General features: G+C 38.7%; 1 protein-coding gene across 10 annotated transcripts in view; it reads left to right on the plus strand.

Moving 5' to 3' along the window:
* The window catches only part of LIN28B (lin-28 RNA binding posttranscriptional regulator B), a 99,806-nt gene that overhangs the window by 37,667 nt on the left and 36,054 nt on the right, over positions 1 to 26,085 (plus strand). For all 10 annotated transcript variants that reach the window (XM_085574937.1, XM_085574939.1, XM_085574938.1 and 7 more), the window contains one exon: positions 19,057 to 19,241. In XM_085574937.1, the coding sequence (XP_085431063.1) occupies positions 19,057 to 19,241 (185 nt within the window). The remainder of the gene's footprint in view (positions 1 to 19,056; positions 19,242 to 26,085) is intronic.

Here is a 26,085-nt window from a genome sequence, read left to right on the forward strand (position 1 = left end):
TTTACTACATTTGGCACACAGAGGAGGGCGTTGCTCCATCAGCAGTCAGAGCACAGCCAGCCTGATTTTGGGAATGGGGCAGAAGTGGAGAAGGAAGGAATGCTGCCAGATGAATGTTAAATTATGTTGTGCCACCTTGCTTCAGAACCAGGGGATGATGCCCAAGCTGTTAAGTAGAGGCATATATGTAGTCTGAGAACACAGAGACTTGAGATGGGGACACATGTGTCTGCCAGCAGATGCTTGTGGTGATGGTAACATCTTTGTAACTCACACAGGTTCGTTGATTTGTTAAAAATTTATTTATCACTGTTAATGTTCTCATCACCTTTAAGTTTAATAATAATAGATTGCAAGGATGGATATTTTTGTTCCCTTTCCAAAAGGAGTAAGACATAGTAAATTTTAGAAGATGAAAGCACTACAGTGGATAGGTAAATCACACCAGGGCTGTTCCGTACCTGGTTAAGGGCAGTTGTGCAATAGGTCTCCCCCTGCACAGGTGGGATAGAGGCATTTGACAGCAGTGTGCTGGCTTGAACTGCAGGTGAAAGTGTCCTGAGCTGTGGCTCGTTAATGTGATTGAGCAAAGTACTTGTGCCATGTGGGAGGTAACAGCAATTCACTCAGCACACGTGCAAATGCCATGTGTGGATGCACTGACTCATGTTAATGTAATTACCTCACTGTAATTGAGTTAAGTACAATTGATTTAACAGTAGTGAAGATGAGCCCATAGTTACAGTCTAAAATGTGAGTACATATTTGATTGTCAGACTTACTGTTTCTTGCTGGAGGTTGAAATTTTTCTTCATAATACTGTATATGAAGAATGTGCTTAACTTTAGCCCCATCCACAGTCTGAGTGAAACTTAGGATGGTAGTTTGTGTTTTCTGAAGAACTAGATGTTTTCTTGCATGTATTTTCCAAATACTGTGTGAGCTATCGATAATGCACCTTTTGCAGAGCACAAGGATTTAGCACAGTCTGCTCAGCACCATTTTATTTGTCACCTGCTGTGTAGGCTGGGTTCTGATACTGAAGTAGAATGTCTTTTCTTGTCACTTAATTGCTTTTTGGGGGATCTCATGGCAATAATTTTTAAAGCCCTGTGGTCAACTGCTCCACAAACTTGATCTTTTCACAGAAATGTTCTTCATTCCTGTTTTATATTAGTTCCTAGCTGCTAAGAAGCTCAACTATTTACTCAGACTTAATCCAACAGCACTTGCCATCTCTAGTTTGGTATGTTAACACTAACTAATTCATGATTTTAGAGGCAATAAAAGTGTGAAGATGATATGAGAAAGGGGTTGAAACAAATTTGCATCTTGATTGGCTCATCAGTTGCTAAGCTTACCAGATCTTAATTGTATAGGTTCGGTATATTACGTTAATACAAACAAATTTACTTCCCAGAGAAGTGCAAAGTAAACTTTGAATTTTGTTTAGAGGTTCTGGTCTTTATCATTACTGATACTGATATTGAAATATCAGTATCAATATGTATTTTGAATATACATATTCAAAATTTTCATGTATTCATCTGTGTCCCTCTAAGTTCTGACCACAGTATGTGGTATTCACAGTATGTGAATACCTAAGTGAAACATCCCACAAAGAAAAATGCTATGAAATTGCTTTTAATTACTAAACTTTATTTATCTTTTAAAGTTAAATTTAACTGATGCTCTTAGGGTCTGATTTGTCATAGTTTAGCACATTTAGATTCACTGCATCGGAAGGAGCAGTTATACTTTCTTTGCTCTTTCTGTGCTGGCCCAGACTCCAGCATCAAGCAGTTCAGCAAGTTAAACTTGTTTAAAATTAAAACACACGCAACCCCACCTTTTTTTTTTTTTTTTTTTTTAATTACATTTCTGTGGACAATGCTACCGAAATTGGTGATGACTCAGATGATTGCCAAGCCTGATACAGTGGGTGAAGAAAAGAATCTACATTTTTAGCAGGAAAGAGCAGAAAGAAACTTCTCTTTTTTCTGACAAGGACATTGTTTAAATTAAAAATGATGTTAATGAGTTTATATCATTTTAGTTGTGTTGGCTTTTCAGAAATAGTTTCTAAAAACAGGATATTCTGAAAATATTATATTCTGTATTTACACATAGATATCCGTATCCCTCTCTTTGTCTACACATACTGATGGAATTTTGTAAGATATTATAAATTCAGGCTGCTGTTTAAAGACCAAACTTTCATTTTATGATCAGTTCATTTGCAATGGGTTGGTTGGTTTGTTTTTAAGAATCAAAATGTCATATTTGGCCAAAAAACTTGCCTGGATAGCTTCTTATATTAACTGTAATGGAGCAGAAAAATATCAGGGACAAGCCCACAATATTCCATACAGTTGTGATTACAGGTTGTTATAGCATAAAATACAGTTGGTATAACTTATAAATCTAAGCACATTATTAAGCATATTACCATTTCTTTATTAGAAATTGCAGTTAAGCCCTGAAGTTGAAGTATGTTAAGGAAGCTAAAAATAGTCTTGGTTTTCAGATGATTGAGTCAGAAGATGTTCAAGACTTGGGAGTAGGCTGTATCAGAAATAATGCAGTACTACTATTTGATGTTGAAAAACACAAAACAGGTGCAGCAGATGTTTTATATGTATATATATATATTAGGTCATTAATAATGCATTCTGGTGGGTGAGAGTTTTTCAAATTTCAGAAAAACAGCACTGATGGCCCTCTATCTAGTAGTGATAGTTTACACTATGAGATTTGGTGCGTGAAGCTCCTGTTGGCTGCTCTGAGTTTTATCCTGGTTTGAAGCGTGGAGCCATTTTGACCAGCCAAAAAGGTACCTTTTTCTATCAATTTAAGGGCTCGGATAGTTGTTCAAACACCATTAACTGTAATTGAGACCAAGCCCTGTGTGAATCTTTGTATAAACAAAACCAATGTTTCTTTTATGTCCTACTGGGGCATGGAAAGGGACTCTGTGTGTTGGAATAAGCTAGTGGCATTTGAAGTGCCTGCCTTCAGCAGGCACACTCTGTAAATACAGAAACTTTTAACAATATTTAAAAGCCTGTCCCTGCAGCAAAATTTTTGCTCCCTAAGCATTGTGTGTTAGTTAAGCACACAGGCTGCATTGGTAATCTGTCCAGCCTCTCCCAGGCTGAATCAGTGACCCAGCTGCTTCCTGGCTCTGAGTCATCCTGCCTCTTGTAAAAGGATCCTGTGATGTTCCTGCTCAGCAAGTGCAACTGGGCTCATAACTGCCATTTTTTCCCTTAAGAGCAACGATGTGTTAATCAGTTACCAGAAATTACCTTCAAACAGAAGTATAATTTTTATAGAACTAAAAGAAACACAGGGAAAAGCATCTTAAAATCACAAGCCACAGAGCATGCGACTGAAGAGCAGTGCTATGTAATTTCCTGGGCTAAGTGACACCTATTTTCTCCAGATGGCTTTGATGGAGTCTCTTTGGGCTGGTCCATCTTTCTAGTTTCTGAGTAGGGACCCTGCCCTTTCCTTTGAGAACAACGCTTGTCATTCTTCAGTGTTCATTTTTACTTTTTCCCATTAGAAGATCCATGTTACTTTATCCAGCATCCTAGGATATGTCCCAGTTGTTGCATGTGGCTTAGCTGGGCTGTTCCAATGAGAGCAGTGCTGGAGAGCTCTGTGTCACTGTCCTAGCCGTCTGCTTATTTGACTGATCATACGTAGCCAGTTCTGTGTCCTTTTCACCAGGCAACAAATGGCTTTGCTACTGGTTTTGATTTTATGTGTGATAAGCCTTAATTCTCTATCATATCAGGCAATGAGAAATGGATTGGATAAGAGTGTTATTTCCCAGGAGAGACACCTCGGACTTAACTATCTGTGACTACATTCACAGTATTTTTTCTTTGACGAGAAAGAAAAGTTTTTAGATGCCTGTTTTTCTTCCGCGCCCCTTGGAAGACAGGACAGCAAGATGTTTAGTTTCTAGAAGCTGCATCGATGGGAAAGCAGTCAATCCCCATTTTTACTCTCTAAGAAAGCTTCTCATTCACATTAGGTTATGTCATTTGAGAAAAAATACCAGGTCTTAAAGCTGTGCTGTGGTATCTTTGATGATTTTTACTTTTTTAACTCTCTTCTAAACAGCTGAATTGAAAATAGAAATATTTTACTGATATGGGACTAATTCTTGCATCTTCAGGTATTCCTAGTTTTAGTTGCTTACAGGAGGGAAACCTGAGGTCTTGAGTCTGTGAAAATCATGTATCTTCCAGCTCTGCATCTGTTTTTATGGTGTCTTTTCTCTATGTATATAAATGTCCTAACTGCCTGGCGTTGCTCCTCTCTCACTTCTAAGTTTCCCTTTTGTTGCTGGCGAATGGGGCTTATTTCTCTGAAAATACCTGAGTGTGATTAATCAAGTTAATATGTGTTAATGATAAAAACCCACAACAATCAAGGCATTAAATGTTTGTAGTCTAGACTTTCTATTTTCTTGTAAACATTTTTGTTTTCAATTTCTTATCTCAAAAGTGTCTTGCCTGTCTATATAACAGACATTTATGCACCTGTAAAACTCTGAAAAATATTCCCATGTTTGCAGAACAAAGCCAGCCCTAAGAAATCTCATGTGCTGTGTGAACTGCAGAAACCTGACAGGTGACTAATCGTGAAATCGTATGATTTCCTTGCTTTCTTAAAGTAATTACTTGCATGAAGTAGCAGTCACACCTAAGTGGTCTGGGATGTGTAGAATCCATGTAGCTATAAAAAAAAAAAAAGCTGGTTTGCTACTTTGTACTTAAGATCTGTTGAATTCAACTGTTTAGGAAATTTATTATGTCAGATTGGTCTCAAAATTAGTCACTATCCTAAGTTTTGTGTTGTTTTGTTTGGTTGGTTTTGGTTTTTTCTCCTCAGTCTCTGTCCATGAGTACATTTTGCTTGTGAACAGTCCTGTAGCCTGTGATACTTACTGTTCTTGGAGGAGGTGGTTGTTTGTCTGTGGTTCTTTTTCTGTGCTAGTTTTTTTGCCAGGGTGTGGAAACATATTCCACTTCATGCCCATGGTGTCCAGTCTCCTGACCAGCTGTGCTGTGTCACAGTGCCTGTGGGTGCATTGCTGTAAAGCCTGCCAGCTCTTCTTGGAGACTCATTCTGTTCTCTGACATGGAAGAGGTAGTACAAAGCTTTGTCATCTTCCTGCTGTGTAAGGTGGTTGTCAGCTTCAGGAATTAATGCACTACTTTTTGTGGATATAGACATCAGTAATGTATCTTTTTAGCCTTCAAAATACCTAAAAGGCAGATTTATTAGATTCAATTTGTCAGCATAGTGAACAGAATTGCAGTATGTTAGTGTTTACTAATCCATTATTATTTTTTGCAAGAGTCTACCACAGAATATTTTCTTAGACTGTGCCTGTCTAATTAGTCCTACTTATTGTGTAATCCAAAATTGCTGAAACATTTTTCCAGAGGACATCATAGCACCTAATTGATACCTTTGTTGTTTTTGGTTAGCGAAATTCTTACCTGCTCATCTGTTTATGCTTTTTGTCCTTTATGTGTTCTATAAGAGAAAATGAGACTCTCCGTTGTTCACATTCCCATCTGGCCAAGGCAGGCAGGTCTTCTCACCAGCTTATCCCTGTGCACCCTCTGTACAGCCCCATGGCTCTCAAGGCTCCTCTTGCATGGCAGGAGGGGGACCTACAGTCAGAATCTGTTTCCTCCCTCCTAGTGCATGGAGTCTGGATGAACCAACAACTCTTATATCCTGAATCATCCCCATTCTTACCTGTAGCAGCTTTGAGTCCTACCTGAAGGTGGAGATGGCTTTTGACTGAGTGTGCAAAATCTGGGTTGGATTAAAAACTGCTTCACTAGCTGTCCACACCTGGTGGAAATAGAGCGCAGCTATTTCATGTAACAGTTTCACTTCCCATCTTTCACCAAACCCTGAGTCATTCCCACACATAGGTGATTGTTCCTGATTTATTTCCCTGCATCTTCACAGCTATTTATAGCTATAACTGAGTCAAATACTGCACAAATGGATGTTGGCCCATGGTCAGGTGAATCCACTAGCTGTCCACACCTGGTGGAAATAGAGCGCAGCTATTTCATGTAACAGTTTCACTTCCCATCTTTCACCAAACCCTGAGTCATTCCCACACATAGGTGATTGTTCCTGATTTATTTCCCTGCATCTTCACAGCTATTTATAGCTGTAACTGAGTCAAATACTGCACAAATGGATGTTGGCCCATGGTCAGGTGAATCTACTGATAATTGTTAGAGTTAATTTAATGAGTGCTTGAGAACTTGGTCAGAAGTCTTCCTTCTCCTGTAGCTTTCTTCCTGATCCTGCTCTCTTCCTCTCCCAATGGATATCTCTGTGGGAGCTGCTACTGCAAGAACTGCTGGGCACATGTATCTGGTATAGGTACTGCCTGGATTTAAATAAACCTTTGTGGTTCAATACTGCAACACACTTGTTCTGCCATAGTGTAGTATATAAAAGAGACATCTGCGGAACTCAAGTTACTGACAAGTCACGTTTTCTGCCAGCAAGAGCTTCCTAGCTAACCTTTATTATACTTTGTAATGGACACTTTATGTGGCCTAAGGTTTAATTGGTTGCTGTTTGATTGATCAATTTGATGAAGCTAGGTTCTGGAGTTGGCTTTAAATTATATGTGTATTTTCGCATGCTCATACACATGTATGTGAACTGTGATAAGGGAGTACTGAGTTTGTACAATCAAGGAGGAGCACACAGATGATAATGAAACTGAAAGTCACACACCTAACAAGCCTAACCCTTTTTTATTTCTCTCACTTTAATTTCTACTCAATTGATTTTTATGATCACCTATTACCTGCCCCCTTCCATTCTATATGTGTTGTGCTTTCAGCTACAAGTGGCTGCGTCTTGCATCGTAACCAGAAAATAAATGTTGTCATATGTCACTGAAAGGAGTCTAGAAAAAGAGACAATACTCAGAATTTTTTGTTTCTCACTCAGCTGGGTTTCTTTCATTATGGTTACTATATGATGTACCTCTGATTCTCGTCTTTGGAGCTTTTCCTTTCAAACAGTCCAATAAAAATGAAGCCTGGGATTTGTTTACTTCTGATATTAAAAGCAAACAGCACAGGGAGCAGGCCGCTTTCATTGGACCTGTAAAGGACTAATACAGATGGTAGAGATTTCAGGGTGCATTTTGTTTACTATGGATTTCAGGTTTTTGGGGGTACTGAGTTGTTGGTGTGGGAAGAGGAGGGCTGGAAGCTTTCACTGATGTTATTTATGGCTGTCTGTGGGAACAGACCATTACAATAATGTGCCAAAAAGACTGAATGGAAATATAAATATGTTGTAGTGAAAACAATGCAGTTTTATCTAGTTTTGTTTTTTTTCTGCAATATGAAGTGTGATGTTATGAGGAAGGAAAGTCTTCAGCCAGAATTATGAAGAATAATATAATTATGACTGGTACAGTAGAAAAATAATTTCTTGGAAATTAGGAAAACGTAAATACTGCAAAAGCCTGGTCTTGTGATCCCTTGGCCTGAAAAGGGTATCTGAAAGAGAATATACTCCATCATGTGCTCCCTTTGTCAGCCAGGATCTGTGCTCCTGACAGACAGGGGAAACCTGGGTGTGCCATACATGCCACCAGTGCCTTGTGAAACAATGGGCTTCTAGTATTGAAAGAAGGACAGATGTTAGAAGGATGTTACTAGGTGAGGCAGATAAATATGTGTGTTTGGAAGGATTTCTCCTATGGATTGTTTGCCTTACAACTGTATCAGAACTAGTCATTGCCTGGGTTTCATAATAAGATGTGTCTGGCATGTCTGAGGTGTAATCAGCCCACAAAGCAAACACGTTCAGAATTAGCAGGGTGTTACTTCTGGGTCTGCTCTTCTCCATGAGTGTTGATGGGAGCTGTGTCAGCACACTGCAAGAGGAAGGACTTGTCCTTAAGGAACCCCTTTGTGTCTTCCTGCTGCAGCTGGTCTGACCCTCTTTCAGGAGGCCTCAGAAAGCATTTACATTCTTTGCCAGAGTGTGCTAAAATTAGGACATAAAAATGACAGATTCAATAATGGAGTCTCAAATAATATTTAAGTAGTGTTGTATTCTCTGCAACCTGAGCTGAAGCCAACATTGTTGTCATTTGATAGATGCAGTTGCATGCATGATATTCCAATTTCACAATTACTTCCTACCTTAATAAACATAATCATAACCATAGCAATAAAACAGTATTTTAAAAGTAAAGTTTTTCAAGCATTTCTTAGTACCTCTCCAATACCTATGCTAACATTAAACAGTTTATCATTTATAATTAAAATCCTTAGCCCTCTTCCATAAAAATCACTTTAATCTGTCTTCCATTTACTTGAGAAGGGGTTTGCCTCAAATGCTGTTTTCTCATTTTTATCACTGTAAATTCAGAGGTGTTTTATTGAAACACAGGTTGTGTCTTTTGTAACAGAATATAGGTTTGATAACAGAAGTGGCTCCAAACCAACAATTTGTCAGTTTTTAAAATGCAGCTGTTTAGGGAACTAGTTCACAGTAAAGTTAAAAAATAAGTATTCTCCCAAATACTAAGTTAAAATACCTGCTAAGTTCAAGTTACTTTTTGAATCCTCAATGATCTCTCCTCCCACTACTGTGTATTTCTAAAAAAAATAGTTTAATTTGAAGTCAGCCACTCATTTCCTCTTATATCCACTTAGATTTTTATTACTAGTTTCACTGCTATCTAGTACCTTGATTGTCATGTATTTAGATCATCTGCCACCCTCTTCTCTCAAAAAGAAAAAGTGATTAATGTTTGAAGTATAAAATAACCTTGTGCTCATTCTTCATCCAAACCAAATGGGTTCTTTTGTTCAGATATCTGAATATCTAATAGAGATTTGTAACTGATAAAATTGTATCAAATGAAAATATAGCTGTCTATAAGTTGGTAGAACTGATGTCATGCTAAATTATCTTGTTCTAGCAAAAAAAAAAATTAAAAGCTGAGTAAATGTATATAAAAGAATAGCTAAGGAAGCCATAATTAAAGAATCATGGAAATACTAGGGACCTTGAATTGTAAATTAAAAATTGTTAATATAGTATAAATGTTGCTGTTAATTTTTCATTTATTGTAAAGGGAGATGGGTTTTCATTTTACAGTACAGATAATGTTGTGAAAAGAACGAATAATGTCCAGTAAAAATTTCAGCCTATTTATTGCTTGTTTTATAGGCAACATTTGAAGCCCACCAGTTTTGTCAGATAATCTTGTTTTATTCTTATGTGCATGGCAACTTTGATTTTAGTAAACATATATTCTAACCAGTATTTTATTTTTGTGTTTTGCTTGTATATTGGCATATTAAATAAATGGAATTTAAAAGTAGATGGTAAATAACAGGTTCTAAACTCCAAATGGTTTAGCAGCATTGATGTATTGCCTGTGGATGGCTTCTTTTGTCATTTGTGTAGGACCTTGCACAGTGTAACGTGAGTCCTTGGTGGGAAGTGAAAACTGTGTTTGCCCAAAAGCTGGTGAATAGTTCAAGAGAGGTGTCTGTTTACAAGTTAATGGATTTTTATCTTGGAATTGCTTAGGGCATGGTTACTCTCAGTTGGCTAAAATACCAAGCATGTTCACTTACTCCCTCACGCCCTGGCTCAAAGGAGCTCTCGAGCAGACAGCGTTTTTCTCTGAAGAATTAGAAGAGGTCATCGAAGCATGGAGGAGCTTTGCACTAAAGCAGCTGATGGTAGTTTTCAGAAAGCATTCTCCGCAGCACGATCTCGGGTTTCTGAGGTGAAGTTGTAGTCACGGTGCTGTGCTGGGCTGGCAGGCTCCTGTTCTCAGCCCAGGGCCTGGAGAGGGTGGAAGTGAAATGAGGACAGTGTTTCAGACTCCAGCCCATAAGTAGCTGGGGAAGAAGAGGAAAAAAAGAGGTAAGGGCAGGGGTGGACTGCCAGCATGACCTAAGTCAGGACTGGCCTGTAAACCTTCATTCTGCTCCCAGTACTTGACTAGGAAGAGGGCGTAGTTGGCGTAGTTTTGAGAACCTGGAGATGCTGTAACTATCCACCACTTCTTTTTCACAGCTTAGTTTTGGCTTCAGTCTTCGCCCAGGCCATTTCCCTAGCCCATTCCCTACAAGTTACCAGCCCTGGATTTTTGGCATTACCCAGTCCTTCCACCACTCTGTCCCTGGCCTGTTGAGAAAGTCCAGTTGCTACATTCCATGAGGATCCAACAACCATCTACTCTCTTACCTCCATCCTTACCTCAATTTACTGCTCACAAGTAAGATTCTTTTTGCCCTGGTTATTAGCCTGTATCTACAAACATAACCCTGTTACCATTGCCCTAAGTTTCCCTTTTGGGCTGCAGAATTGTTGGTGGCTACCTGTTACACTACGCTTCAGGAAGAAAGAGGCAGGTCAGGATAATTGGGATATGTTTTACCATGAGAATAGGAGGTTCAGGACTGTATGTATGCTGATTTGCTGATTCATTTGTTTAAAATGCAGGGGGGTTTTAGTGTCAACCTGTGGCTCCTGTAGCTGCCCACAGTGTTAGACATTTTTATCTTTATCACCGAAGTGTGAACCACTTAATTTTCTCATGTGAGGGGTTACAAAAAGGTGGATGAACTGCTTTCTCAGAATTTTCCTGGTACCATTTTGTAGCTGGTATACAATTTAAAAGTTAAGAACAGCTTCCTCGATGGATGTTAAGGATCTGTAGTAAGAAAACATCACTCTCAGGCCACTTTTATACAGAGAAAGGGAAAGGTGCATGTGCAGAGAGACATCCTGCTACATCTGAATTAGCAGATCACAATCTGGGCCGAATTTATTTTTAATTATATGCAGTGTCGTAGGATGGTGGGAGGTGGATAAGAAGCCTTTATATAGCTCAAACATCTCTTGACACAGGGGTTGTCATTCTTGTTGCATGGGGGTGTGTAGAGTAGCACAAAAATGAAGGTCACAGACATCACAGGGCAGGCATGGAAAATAGAGGTGCTGCAGTTGTTTCTGGAAACATGGTTAATGACACCAGAAAGGTGTTGTATGTCTGCAGGAAACTGTGGTTTAGGTGACATAACTCTGCCATTGACTCTGCTTTCTACCAGAGTACATTTTCAGTACTTGAAAAATGCAGCAGACTGCAACTTGCGCCTTCCTGTGCTTTTGATTTCCACCTCTGTGGAATGATGTGCATTGAAGTTGGCTAATTTTTAGATCTGCTAGAAGAGAACTGTGTTTCAGTATATTCGGCATGGTTTTTAAAATGAGTCAAGTATAGCCATGCTGTGTTCTGTCCTCTCTAGTAAATGTACAGGAGAGATACCTGACAGGAGACTCTTAGCCAAATCCCTCTTGCAGGTTTCACTGTATTTGTATCCATTCTGGAAGAAATTAGAGGAGTGGACTTGGTGGTATTTATGGATTTTCTGGTGGCCCACTTTGTTTGTCTTCCTTTTTTTTTTTCTTCCTTCCAGAAGAGAAAGAGAAAAGGTCTAGGATTCTGTATGATGCCTCCTTTCTTCATGTAATAGATGAGCTGCAGGAGTGGCGTGTTTTGACTTCTGCCTTGAAAGTTTGTGGTTTTTAACAGAGAGGAGGCTTGAAAAATACTTTGTCTAGGTGGGCACTGCAAAGGTATGCAGTTCATGAATTTTTCAGTTCATTGCACATTGTCAGGGAAGAGGTACACCAAAGAGACTAATGATGGCTTTCTTCCCTCTTGAGAAGTTTTCCACTTGGAAGCATCACTAAAATGGATTGAATATTAGGATGCCTTAGAGAGTCTGGTCAGCTGGACATCAGGGCCTCATATCCTGGAAGAATAAAAATTGGGGGGCGGGGAAGAAAGATCCTCGTTCTAATGAAAATAGAGGATAATCTACCCTGTTTACTGATTGCATATGAGGTCATGTTTGTTTGTTCCTAATCTTTGTAGAAAAGAGCCTTCAGGTTTCTGTAAAACTGCATTACAGCAGATGAGTATTTGGGACAGAGATAGAGGTGGTTTCAGTTGCATGGAGTGACTGCTCTTGCTGAGGGTGGAATAGCTCAGTGGTGAGCGAAGGAAGGAAAGGGCCCCCATCCTGGGGTGTCTGTGGGGCTCCCAAAAGCACTACAGTCAGCTGGTAACAAGGGAATGCTTGTAGGGAGGGAGCTTGGAGGTGTTTGACCATTGGGAGACCATCAGGAGAAGAAATTGCTCCTCAGTGGGGGAACTTCTGAGGGTCTGGGATTAACAGTGTGAGATTAAACTTTCTGAGATTAATAGTGTAGTTTCAGGAGGTCACTGAAGCCATGTAAGTGTTGACGTGGTGCTACATAGGACAGCCTTACCTGCTATGGATGCACATTCACAAGGCTTCTTTTGAGGTGTGCTGGTAGGTTTTTTGACTGCATAGAACTGATTCAGGGAGCAGAAACAAAGCAGAAATCTGGCATTACCAAGAAGAGCTAAGCAATTTTCTTCCTGAGTCAATGTGAAGCTTTGCTGGGAAAAGAGGAACTTCCCTTTTGAAACTGACTGAAGTGAGTCAATTCTCTCTTGTGCCTAGTGTGACTGATGAGAAAATACTTAAACTAAGAAATGAGAGAAGAGGCTGGTTTGATTTTCATGCCTGGTATTAAAGCACACAACAAGGAAAATTGGGTAAAGGAGAATTGCATATGCAGTAACATAAATGATCTATGAAAATGAGAAAAGGGTGAAAATTACGAGCAGAACATGAGTTGTGTAAGTGCTATACTAACATAAATTACACTTACTCTAGTAAGAAAAGAGAGTTAGGTCGAGGAGGAAAAGCAAAAGATATGTTTAATATCCAGGCTTTTTTTATTAGCATAGAAAATCAGAGCAGCCACTGCTGAATGTGTAACCAGATACAGAAACAGCAAGAATATGGCCAAATTTCATTCATGGCCTGAACACAAATACTTAAAATTATGCAGGAAATTGGTAAGGTTTCATCAGCACCTAGGAAACAAAGAGTAGCATGGACACAGTAGAATCTATTTGGCAAAAATTACTTTGTGAAGGAATTATGTTGTGGATTTCTAGCTTAGATTTATATACAGACATGTCTAATACTATGATAAAATAATGTGGTTTTTCTCTCACAACCATCATTAGTTTTCTTACCAAAAGAGTAATTCAGAATAGAAGTTGTGTTATTTTGGGCTTGAAAGAAATTGTTGACCCTACAGAAAACATGCTTGTTTAAAAAATGAAGGTTAAAACTTTACTTGGTGTAAGTTAAATGAGATGACAGAAAGTTGGTAATTTTTCTAAGATTCATGTGTTGAATTTAAGAGAACTGTTTAGTAAACATAGGTGAGCTGAAGTATTGGAGACTTAAATAGAGAAAAGGTTCAACTTGAATCCCAAGTAAAGGAAAAGGAGAATTGTTGCAAATTACCTAATCATTCTAGCAGAGAACCTTTTCTTGGGAGGGATACTGGGTTGAGAAAAGGTAATGCAAAAAAGAAATAGATTATCAGAAGAAATCACTTCTTAGAAGTTGTGATGGAACAAGAACTATAAGTATTAAGCTGAGTTAGAATTAATTTAAACTTCTTAAAGCAGTTAATAGAAGTTTCTTAGATAGATAAATTGAGAAAGAAGAAATCCTTCTGTTGTGTAGGGAGGGTGGTTTTGAATTAGACAGAGCCTTTTGTTCAAAAGTTAAATAAATACCTTTGCACACTTCTCAGTAAGAAAAATAACAGTGTGGGGACAGTGACAGGATGATGAATGGAAACAAGGTTATGAACATGACTACGGTCATGGTGGAAATTCAAGACAAAAACAAATTCCAAGTAAATAAAGGTGTGAAATTGCAGTGTACCAGCTGCATGTGGTTACTGCCTACATACCAGCTTTTTCCCTACTGTAAAGTTACTTGCAGTAGCTCACCCTTTCTCATAAATATTTTATACATGTAGTGTGCATGGCTCTTCCTTGTCTTAGAGCTAAAGTTCAAATCTTTGAGAAATAGTGTTTTGTAGCTTTTTGAAAGTAACTCTGTGTTATGTTAAGCTTTGAAAAAAATGTCTAATGCCTTAGAGTTTGCTTTTTTACATAAAATATTAAGGAGCACAATCTCATCTCGAAAAGTTGCTGTTTTCACTGTGTATGTCCTAGAGCTTGTTGCACTTCTCTGTGAATAGATTTAGCTCACTGGAAAAACAAAAATCTATCTCTGTTTCCTCTTCCTCTTATCCTCCCCCCTTCTTTTTAAAGTGAGTTTGTTTCCTGTCAGATTAGCGAGTTAAATTGGCTTATGAGAAGGACCAAAAGAAGTGCCAGATTTGGTGCAAGATAAGCCTGTAGGAGCAGGAACAAGCCCTTGAGGGTCAGAAGAGCAGTGTTGAGGTATTTTGCAAGTGCCCAATCTTCAAATCCTGTATTAGTGCAGCAGAGCTGCACATTGCCCTTGGAGGGGCTGTTGTTCAGGGTAGTGAATTTTTTTGTGTATGCTTTAGCATTCTGCCTGCAAAAATACATGTCTTCACAAACCTCCTATAATGAATTTTTGGTCGACAGCAAAAGTCCTCATAGCAGGTATCATGCAACTGATAGTATTCTGCGTGGGTTTTGACCTAACACAGGGAAGGGCACTAGTATGCATTCAGTGTAAATTGTTTTACTTCTGGGTCCTCTCACTGTGTACCCTTGCTTTACTCAAAGGTTGCTGGCTCTTGATGGAACTCTACAAGGTTGTTTTGGAGAGATTTTCTTACAATCTTTATTGTGGTCGGGCTTTAGAATATGCTTTCCTTCATGTCTGGATTTAATTGTAGATAATTTTGGAGGGAAAACAGTTTTCTTACTTTGGGAAACTCAGCATACTGGTGGCGTCTGGTCATTGTACTAAGCAATCAATCAATCACTAGATAAAAAGGGTCAGAAATGAGAGATACAGAAAATAAATGAGGTAAGCAGAATGCCACCAAATAACTTTTCCCCTGGTCCCTCTAAAGGATTTAATGTCTGCAACAGCAGTTATTCACAGCCCTGATGAGAAATGGCAAAGTTGTGATTAGGCACTTACTCCCCACACTTATTAAAAGTAATGCACACATATCTGAGGCGATCAGGGCCCCTGTAATGATCCTTAATTCCAAACTTCCTTTCTTTTGTAGGGCCTGGTGAAAGCTGTAAGCACTCCCTGACACTGCCCAGGAGTTGGTGTGTTTCTTTGGGGACCATTTTGCTAATACAGTTTATACTTGTTAAGTTTTGATTTTTGACTTGTACTAGGAAATGCTTTCCATGAACTTGTGATCATGGGGTTTTCCATTCATATTTGTCCTTACCAATACTACTGCAAGATTGCCACATTTTGAATCAAGCCATTGCTTGTAACAGAGATAGATGAGATTTTATATTAGAATATCTATTTAAAAAAAAAACAAACACAAAAAAACCCCACCATAAATGGTCCTGTTGAATTGTCAAATTTAAAAAGAGGAAAAAACCCCTCCAGTCTGAAACCACTGTATTGACTGCTGGTAAAAATAACAATAAAGTCTTTGACAGCTGAAAGAGAGAAAAGAGGAAAAGCATGTTGCTTTTAAGTTTTTCCTCTTTGTTTGTTGGCAGTGTGCCCATATATCCCATTCAGGGCTGTAGAAATGGTTCACTGACTTGAAACTCTGGCTGCTTTTAATTGTGTCAGTTTTATTTGTTTAAGTAATGTGAGGAAAATATGAGCTAGGTCTCTCAACTTTAAATTATCAACTTTACAGACTTTTTTTGGTCCACCTCTTTAGACAAGTTAAGAGGGATTCAGGTTTTAGATTTGTTTTGGTGGTTTCCAAATGCCATTTTTTCACAATGGTTTTGAATTGTTACTGCACCCTCAGAGAATCTCACCATGAGCTATACATTTGCACAGTAAGTCAAACAGCACCAAATCCATCTGTAACGTGGAAAAGCTGTTGAGATCTATTCAAGTAGAGAACTGTGCAAGTCATTTGAAGTAGGGATTTTTCAACATTTTTTGTTGTTAAAAGTGCTCAGAAAAAAACACATGAAAAAATGTATACCTGCACAACATGTGATTCATGAAAGCATGATTGTTGCTTTACTTAGGCTTTTAAATGTTTAAAAATCTCTTGTAAATAGAGTGCTTTGTTTAGAAATCCAGTTCTGTTGCTAATAGTGAAATGAGAAAAAGAAAAACACTCTAGAATACTAATAATGTCCTGCTTTAAGTTACATTTTAATCAAGTATTTATTTTGAGGTAAAATAGAAGACAATGTTATGTGTATCAGATGTTAAAACTCTTTGACATTTTTTAACAATGGTGAAACTCAGGAAAAAATGCATAATAACTCTTCCTGAGACTTAACTGTATCAGCATTAAGTTGTAATTAAACAAGTAGACAAGCATCCATGCTGTGTTGAGTACTGCAGGAAAATAAGGGCTTGTTACTTTGAGATTCCCTTGTGACTAGCACCCATCTGTGTTGTACTGATTGTCTGGTTTTGGAACATTCAACTGTGTGTGTATTTTGGAACAGAATACACATTGTTCAGTTCTTTCCTTTCATCAATATTTCCCTGGTGGCCACAGAAGACTGAAGATTTGTGGATGGACCTAGAGACTGACTCAGGCCACAGGCAGTGTGTGTTGTTTCAGTTGAGGAGTGGTGGTGTCTTCTCTTGGCCTATTCTGAATTTGGATGTTTCTTCATTGTGGCAAAGATCCCCTTATTGCTAGACAGGCATTTCAAAGTGGAGAGCTTGCTTGAAATAATGCTGCCCTCCTGGGTGGTTAGTTTCATTGCTTTGTGTACAGTTACTGTCCTCCAGTTGCATTAGTAAGAACATTTACATACTTATTTTTTCATTCCTTAAATTTTTACTTTTAAAAAAGCCAAGCTAATGATTCAGGGAACACATATTATATATCTCTTCTTTCACGTGTCCCACAGCCCTCCCATGCTATTTCCCCCACCTTTTAAATAGTGTTCAACCTCTAGCCTATAAAATGAGCAATTTTGTCTTGTGTTTCACACTGTTACATTTGTGTGCAAGAGCCATGTCTACTAGAACTGCACTACTGGATAAGCAAAATCAGCCTTTGTCCTAATGAGTGAAGCTGTGCTCTTGGTTACTTTTGGCTGCTGGCAAAATTATAAGCACCTGACCCACTCAGACCAGCAGCAGTAGTGTCTTGTGCTGGGTGCACTTTCAAATTATTTTACAGTTTGTAATTTAGCCTATTAGTGCTGTGAAAAATAGATTTTGCAGTGGCACCCCTCTTCAGAAAAACATGGAGAAGTGACACAGGTGCCCCAGGGTAGCTGCTGCAGAGCCAGGAACTGCAATCCTGTTCTCCAGTCTCACCAGCACTGGGTTAAGATACCTGAATCACAGGAAAGCCTAGGTTGGAAGGCTGCTCTTGATTTCATCTGGTTGAACATCTTCCTGAAAGCAGGGCCTTGGATTGGGTTATTTCAGTGCCCTGGTAAGATCAGTCTTAACTATTTCCAGCAAAGGGAGCTATTACTTTGGGCTTCTCTGTTTAATTCTTTTTACAGTAAATAATTTCTTCTTTTGTCTGAAACTAGTTTGCTCTGTAGCAGCTCAGGGGGAACTGCTGTTGCTCTTGGTCCTGTTCTCTTGTGCATCCTGGTGAAGAAACCAGCTCCATCTTTGTGTGGAAACTATGAACTGTGTAGGTGTCAGTTGTTGGCTCTGCTAAAGCAGTGTCTTGGTGCTGCAGACCTCCTATGAATGGTTACAGGCACCCCATGTCAGGGATTGCCATCTGATTTGTACATGTTCCTAGTTGCACTTGTCAAGTAACAGATGCAAGTTGTGTGTCACTTGGCTTTTTTTTGACATGTGACTGATTTGGGATGGCACCTGCAGTGAAGATTTCCTTCTTGACTCTGTGGTTCAGCCAAGTGAATGCTAGAAAATGGACTGAGAATCAGTCAGGATACATTTTTTTTTCTCTTTCCTCTGAGGAATTCATGAGGAAAGGAAGAAAATACATGTTACAACTCTCTTGAAGGACCTCTAAATGTGTGTAAATTGAGGTATTTTGTGATATTCTCTGTGAGTCCAACTGATCTCATTCGTACCATGTAATTTCTAAAATAAAAGTGTAGTGCAATCACTTTATCTCCACTATCCCCAAAAGCCTCCCTGTCATTTAACTTGATAATAATTTTATTTAAGAGTTTGATTAATCAGATTTATCCTTGAGTGCTTACTTACTATTGTACATAATTTTATCTGGAATTGTGATGAAAATTTTCATTGGATCAGAATCACTGGTAAGCTCCTGTTGACTTCAGCTTGTCCAATATTTTTCTACTGCTGTGTGATATTAAAATATTTATCAGTATTTATTTCACTTGCCCTGATGATAAAAATTTCCTTTTCTGTGAATGAAAATATAAACCCATACATAAATCCTGCTAGGTAGATAAGATTTTTGGTGTAGTCAACAGAAATTCAGTAGCTCATTAGGGATATTTGACTTGCCCATGTCAGCACTTTGTTCAGAGTGCCTCTCATGCTTGTTGTATATTTGATTCATTTTCAGAGCAGGAGATCTATGTCTCAGATATAAAGAATGCAAATTATTAAGACTTTCATCATAAATTAATTTGCTCCAAAGTGAACATTTGCTCTCTTTCCAGACTTTTTCACTTCCTGAGACCTGTTAAGAATTTGTAAGGGTTTTAAGAATACAGCATTTCTTCTGCTTCTTCTATAGCATTCATCACGGAAAATAAAAATGTTATTTCAGTTTTGCTGATACTGAAAATAGGTTCTTTTTACTCGTTTAGTGTTGAATGGGGTTTTCAGTGTATCCAGGACTCTAATTTGTAGTATCATCTGCTATAGCTCATGCAGAGGAAACTGTTACTCTACTTATATGTGTTGTTGGATGGTAGATGGGGTCATTTGTCCCATTGATTATAAATGTAAATCCTGTTTTTAAGGCAATGGTAACCAAGAGTATTTTTCCTATTTACAGAGCAAGCTTTACATGGAAGGATTTAGAAGCCTAAAAGAAGGAGAACCTGTGGAATTTACTTTTAAGAAATCTTCCAAAGGCCTTGAATCAATACGGGTAACAGGCCCTGGTGGGAGCCCCTGTTTAGGAAGTGAAAGACGACCCAAAGGGAAGACAGTACAAAAAAGAAAACCAAAGGGAGATAGGTAATGACCTTACTTTGCTATTCCCTCTTTATTTTTTCTTTGCAAGAATTTATTGAAATTATGTTTTCAGCATTTATTTGTTTGTTTTTGAAAGGGAACCCTTCTGTGCAAATGTGGCTTTTACATGTAGCTTAGTAATTTTGTTAAAGCTGTGTCTATACAACTACATCAATCACCCATTGATTAGTTTTACTTGAGAAGGTTTTATTAAATTAGAGGGAGCCTGCAGAGGAATATAATATTATTTTGAAGATATTGCTATTAGACTGGAGAGGGAGGTCAGGCTGAATACAGGTGAAATAATGTCATGTTTAGGTGAAAATTGTGCATGCTAAACGAACTAGCAAAGCTATCATTAAACTGCATCAGTAGTTTTATCTAGGAAAAAAAGTAGGTGCTGCAGTAAGGGTTGAGACATATATAATTTGGTTAATTATATTTTTACTTAGTGAACAGAATATAAGGTGTTTCCGGTTTTGATTCTTGGTGGTCTGAGGGGCTGTTGTAACAGTGCTTTACAAATTTCAGGTTAATTTTGATTGCTGCATTTCTCTCTATGCAAGTGCAGCAGTCTGACTTGCACTGCACTGTTACCCTTTATTTTCTACTTCTGATGGCTTGAAGAAATTCTGAATCCTCTTCACTACAAAGTCACCTACACCTAGTTCACCAAGGACAACCTTCCTGCTTGAAAGCTTATTTATTTGTTTGTTTGTTTGTTTGTTTAGGTGAATTCACCCTTTTTTTTCTCATGCTGTGCCCAGCCCAGTAGCTATAATGACTGAGGCCAAGGGGAACACATACTTTGTGAAGCTCCTAGTAAGAACATCCAAACAGCCAGGTTCTGCCTGCAGTATTTAATGTATAGCTTGACTGAGAGGTGATGGCTCTCTTCCTTTGCACATTCTGAAGCAAAGAGTATCTTAGGAAAGATAGGGTCACCTGGAATGGCAATGTAGCCCAGGTTTGAGAAATTTGGGATCAGGAACCTTTACTAGCTACAGATGATCACTTGTCCTCACCTCTGTCAAAAGGCCCTTTTTTGGTCCCCCCCACCCAGTTTGTAAATTTTTTTTAGTTAAGGACTGGAGACAACATCATATTTGTCCCTCTTTCACCTTCTTTGTAAAAGCTAAAAGCCATAAACACAATTTATTGCTGCTGTAACAGATTAGAGTCCATAACCACAACAAGGAGAGACTTTGTAAGCTGGACAAAGCTTTCTTTTTGGTTGCTCTCTGTATCTGGCCTTATAGAGTCATGTTGCTTGCAATGGCTGGTTTTATGTGTTTTTTGGTTGGTTTTTTTTTTTAATTTCACCATAGTCTTTCAGTATTATTCTTATTTAAATAATTTGGGGTTTTTTCATGAATTCTAATTGCTAATTTGTTTAGAGTATTAGCATTACTACTGATCTTGATGTTTCATACTTTGGCAGCAAATAAAGGCCACAGTCATGCTGGTGTGATCCTGTTTACCTATTTGTTGCACATGTAAGTGAAGGAAGACAGTCCTTGCTTCAAAAACCTTAAAATTTAAATGGGCTGGTTGTAGGCAGTCAGGGAAGACTACATATTGAAAGAGGCAGGGATTTGAACAATCTGTAGTACACAGTGTAGTACATGCAGGAGGAAGCAGTACGTTCCAAGTGGAATGCATCTCATCCTAGGGAAGCATATAAAATCTTGGTGTTGAATCTTACCTTACTGCTGTTCCTCTTCAGGGACTACGAAGGAACCTTAGCTCCAATCCTTATAGATGTTTCCCTTACAAGTCTCAAAATTAAATGAGAAATTTCTGCTTTCAGTCATGTTTTTTCATAGCTGAAGCATAGAAAAAATTGAACAGATATACCCTGAAAAACAGTGTGGGGAGCTGATCTATGAGACAGTGTACTCTCTAATGTTCACTTGCCTTTAAAAAAAAGGGAAAATTTAAAATTAATTTGAATTAATTTGAATGTGAAAATGTGGGCAAAAACATCTACCCACTTCTGTCTCAGAATTCTTACACTTAAGTCATAAGACACCAAAAAAAGCTGAAAATTGAAATGTTTGAAGTAGCATTGACATTATCACTCAGTGAAAAGCAGTGTCTTTGCTTGAAGGAAAATTGGTTTTGAATTCCTAAACAATAAAAAAGGTACACCTCCAACATGTCTAGTGAAAAGTTTCTTGAAGATTGCTGTTGTACTGCGAACTGCCTCCATTTATGAAAGCTAATTCCAGCTTCTTGTGTTCATCTTTTTTATGTTGCCAATGTGAGAGCCCAGCCTCAGTGCATCTTTTTGTCTGGATCCCATTTGAATGGATTCTGTTACTCTTATTACTGAGAGGAGTTAGAAATAGCAAAGATGGGGGGAGAAAAAAGGGAAAATCAGCAACAGGGAGGGAAAAAAAGTCCTGACACTGAGACTACCAATGTTGGTGGATTTTGTGAGGCTTCCCTAGTAGACTCAGGGTCCCTGTAATTTGCAGTATTGTTGCTGTGAGGACTTTGCTGTGATAATATTTCCCCTTTGGCAATGCAGTGGGCCACATTAGTTTTATAACATAAGTGGAAATTCTTTGTAATTGTGACGAGTGGTAGTGGCCACTTGGTCATTCTTGCTCAGTCACCTTGTTGGCACATGCATGTGTGAGGAAGAGAAAATCTGTGGTCCATGTGGAATGAAGCTGTGGCTCTGAGCAGCCTTCAGACTTCAGGTTCTCAGACCTCACCTCAATTTATTGTAATACATGTATGTACTTTCTCACAGTATTTTGAGAAATCTGGTCTAGAGGGGAGGTTCCTAAATTAAGCTCAGCTGGGATTTTCATCTGGCAAGTTCTGGGTTCAGAAGTGGTGTTTTCTGGCAGAGATGCACAGTGGAGGGACTGTTCTCTTCCTACCTGGCTAAACCAGGGGATGAATCTGTGAGGAGTTGCATTGTAACCAGCTGCAGCTCGCTTTGTAGGAGCTCTTAACACATTCCTAACACAGTGTGCTTTGTCAGTTTTGGCAGTGAGCTGACACAAAAGTATGCTATGCTGCTCTCTAGGAATGACCACGGGGATCCGATGGAGAAAAGATAAAGTACTCTGAAATCACACCTAATCAAGTACTTACTAACTTGTAGACACATCTATGGTTTGGAGTAGAACAAATGAAATCAGAACCTAACCCACCATCTCAGAGTAAAGTAGAGAGGAAGAAGGAAGAAATTATGCTACTTTCTTTTTATTTTTTTTTTTTTTTGAACAAGCACTCCCAGTGTTTCTATGTCACCTAAAATGAAACCAGGTAAAGGACTGTTTTATGAGTTGGAATTATTTATATAGATGGGAGAATATTCTTTAGTGCGGTGTAATTTAAATAATTTGACCCACAGACCTTTGGGACAATATTAATAAAGGAGCATGATGCTCACAGGACTAGAAGCTAGAGTTATCTTTGGGACCTAGAGCTATTACCCAGTATCTGTAAATATCTCTGTTAGGAGCTCAAACTTGGGTACTTTTTCTGCAAGAGTGTCTGTTATGCTGTGTTTTCTTAGCTTGGTGCTTCTTCATGTGGAGTGTTTTGGGGGAGATGGGGGATTGACAGCTTTTTTTTTTTTTTCCTTTTTTGGTTTTGAAATCTTTACACAAAAATGGAAGCAATAAAATAAAGGAAGAGGAAGAGAACAAGGAAGAAACAATTAAGGGTATAACTCCATCTCCCTGTTATAATTTATATTATTTCTGTCCTCTGATACCTTCTGCTAACATCACACTTGTGGCAGGGAAACTTTCTAGTACAGGTGACCTGTGTCAGTAAGTGGTTTAAACAGGTAATAAATAAGTACTACATTGTGAGACTGGAGATTGACACAAAACATTTCACTGGCTTGGTTTATAATGCAGCCCTGCAAGTAAGCTTTGAGGAAGGTGTTTGAGAGCTGCTTAAACCATCAAAGAACCATTGCCACTGGATACATGGTGATGCCGAATTACACCCTGATATATGGCTGGTGAAACAGCTGGGTATTTGTAGCTCAGTTGGCTAAACAGTAATGAGTACTGCAGCATGGCTATAACACTTTGAAAACTTTTTTTCCAATATAGATAAATATGAAGGAGGAGCAGTTAGAAGTGGTTTTGTGTTAAGATATTATAAATGGTGTTCACCAGTAACTCTTGAATATGACCAAAACCATAGTTTTTAAATGAAGAAGAACATCGTTCTAAACCACCCACAGGGTGGAAATACAGCCACTTAGGGAAGGAGGAGTTGTAATTAAATAATACAATTCTCCCCGGGTGAACTGTCACTTAAAACTAGCTTGTGTCTGAGTCAGACAGAAAATGGTTTTAATATCTGAAGACATTTTGTGGGTGATCTGAAGTCAGACTATATTAAGAAAATCTTAAAGGTCTTCTTTAAAAGCTCGTGATCTGCACAAACAGCCACTAAGCTGGTGAGATGCAGGAAGGGATGACACATGGTGGCATGCCATGGGGGAAATCTGAATTAAAGTTAAATGGACTAGGAGAGCTAGTTTAGGACAGCAAAATTACATGATACTAAGTTACTTCAAACTTGATATTATATCAATTCCATCTCTACTGATTGAATCACACTCAACTGTATAATGTCACTTTCACAGAGAAGCCTCCTACGGCTTGAACCAAACAGGTTTTTGTGAAGGAGATATGAATAATGGGAGTGGTATGTGCTGGGAGGGAGAGCCCTGAGCTAGGACCAATGTGGGAGAAGCATGTAAAACCTGTGTGCAGCAGATGGACGGGGAAAGCCTGTCAGTCCTTCCTCCTGAGAGTGAGCAAGGCCAGGCTGGTTGTCACCACGCACAGCTACAACCAAGGGCATATGTCCACTTGGCCAGCCCGAGGGACCTGCTTTGGGCAGGTCCTGAACTTGTCACCCACTGCGCTGGGGTGAAGTGGGTAATGGGCAAACTGAGTTATCCAACCAGGGAAATGGTCAACAAGTTCAGGGAGTTGTTGCCTTTGGCACAAAAGGGTGCCAGCATATTACTGTCACATGATGAAATTTTCCTACTCCTCTTCAATGTAGATTGCATTCACAGTTCTGCCATTTTCTAAAGAGGAAGCTCACACGCAAGTAATGCAAAAATTGCATGTTTCTTAGAAATACAACCTTGCATAAGGACCTTACTCAAGGGTGGTGTTTCAGCAATTAGAACATGAACACCTCCTGGTTCCCTTGCACCTGGTATTAGATGGCAAGAATCTCTTCATTCTGATTTTAATTCTTGCTTTTCCCATTTTTCAAGCATAGGGCATTTTCTTGACTGTTTGCTCTTTCCCTCCATCATAATAATTTTATTGGGAGTTTGATTGCTCTTTCCAGTCATGTCTGAGACAACCTTTTAAACTTAGTATGGAAAAACGGCCATCATTTTGTTCTCTTATGTGAAAATTGCCATGTGAAATGAGGTCCCTCTGGCCTACTGTCATCTTTCCAACACTGGCACGTACTTAAGCAAAGACTGTAAAATATAGGGAGGTATAGCTTTTGATCTTTGGCAATAGTGATATAAGCATTTCCTTCAGTATCAACAACTAATCTGCACAAGACAATTAGATGAAGTGTTAAGTACCTGAATTTGCTGGATGCAACTTCCTTTTGGATCCTCAAGCAAAGCTTGGTATTATTTGTGCAGAGTTTTATCGAGTTAACAATTTGCATGTTTAGACAATGGGTTAGCATGAGGATAAACCACTCCGAGTTATGCTTCCTTACATAATTTTAGGATTGATATTGCTGACTATGCCACAATAAGCCACTAAATTGGCAAGAATTGCTTGTAATGGGAACAGGAGTTAAATTTTAAAAAACCCAAAACCAAAAACAAAAAAAAAAAAAAAACCATTACACCTTGCGAGCTTTGTAATACTCTAGGTACTTTAAGAAGGTTTTATCTTCACAGGGCTACAAATATTAGGGACAAAGTTTTTTCATCCTTGCTGTTTTTCTCAGTCTGACAACTCTTTGGAAATTTTGGGTTTTCCAGGAGTGAGCTAAAACCAGAAAACCAGAGGGTCTTGTTGGTAGGGTTAAAAAGTAGGTAACTTTTAAAAATAGCTGCCACTTGGTGCCGTGGATTGGAGGCTTGAAAGCTGGTTTGGAGATGGATCTCTAGGGCAGGAGGTTAATCTTTGCTTGTCTTTGTGCAGACCCATCCAAGACTTAAGTCAGAAGCCTCTGAAAAGTATTGCTGCATATATTCATTAGACAGCCCTTGTTAAAATCTACGTCACCCATCTGTGTTTAAAGGGAGCTCAGCAATCACAGCCCTCCTGCATAACAGACACACAGTGTGCTTCCAGGACTTGGTCTGTCCAGTCTAAGAACAGAAGCAGGTCTTCAAGAACAAGTATTTTTGGCATGAAAAAATAATGAAAAGTAGCTTAAGAGAGAAAAGGGAAAGGTGTGTATAGCTCCCAGTACCTATGGACCACACACTATGTGCCATGATTTCTTCTTTGGCACAGGGTATAACTAAACCAGTCTTCCTGAAATGCCTGCTGTAGAACTATGAGAAAGTGTTCCAGAGTGAGAGCAGAAGCAGGAAAATCTCACCTCTTGGAAGACGGCAAGCCCACAGTTAGGCTAGCTTCTACCCTCAGATCCAGCATACAGCACTGGGAGCTGCCTTTCTCAAAAGATGCTGGATTTCTCTTCCATAATTCTGTAGCTCAAACAGTCAGGAGCCAGGATACAAAGCTGACACATCAATGCTTGCATGTTGGAGCAAAGTGTAGAAATTATTACAGTTGTGAATAACAGCATGTATAATGTTTGAATATAAGTTTCATTTTTCAGAAGACATGGAAGAAAT

Source organism: Lonchura striata, chromosome 3, assembly GCF_050655825.1.
Source record: "Lonchura striata isolate lonStrDom1 chromosome 3, ASM5065582v1, whole genome shotgun sequence".
Lineage (NCBI taxonomy): Eukaryota > Metazoa > Chordata > Aves > Passeriformes > Estrildidae > Lonchura > Lonchura striata.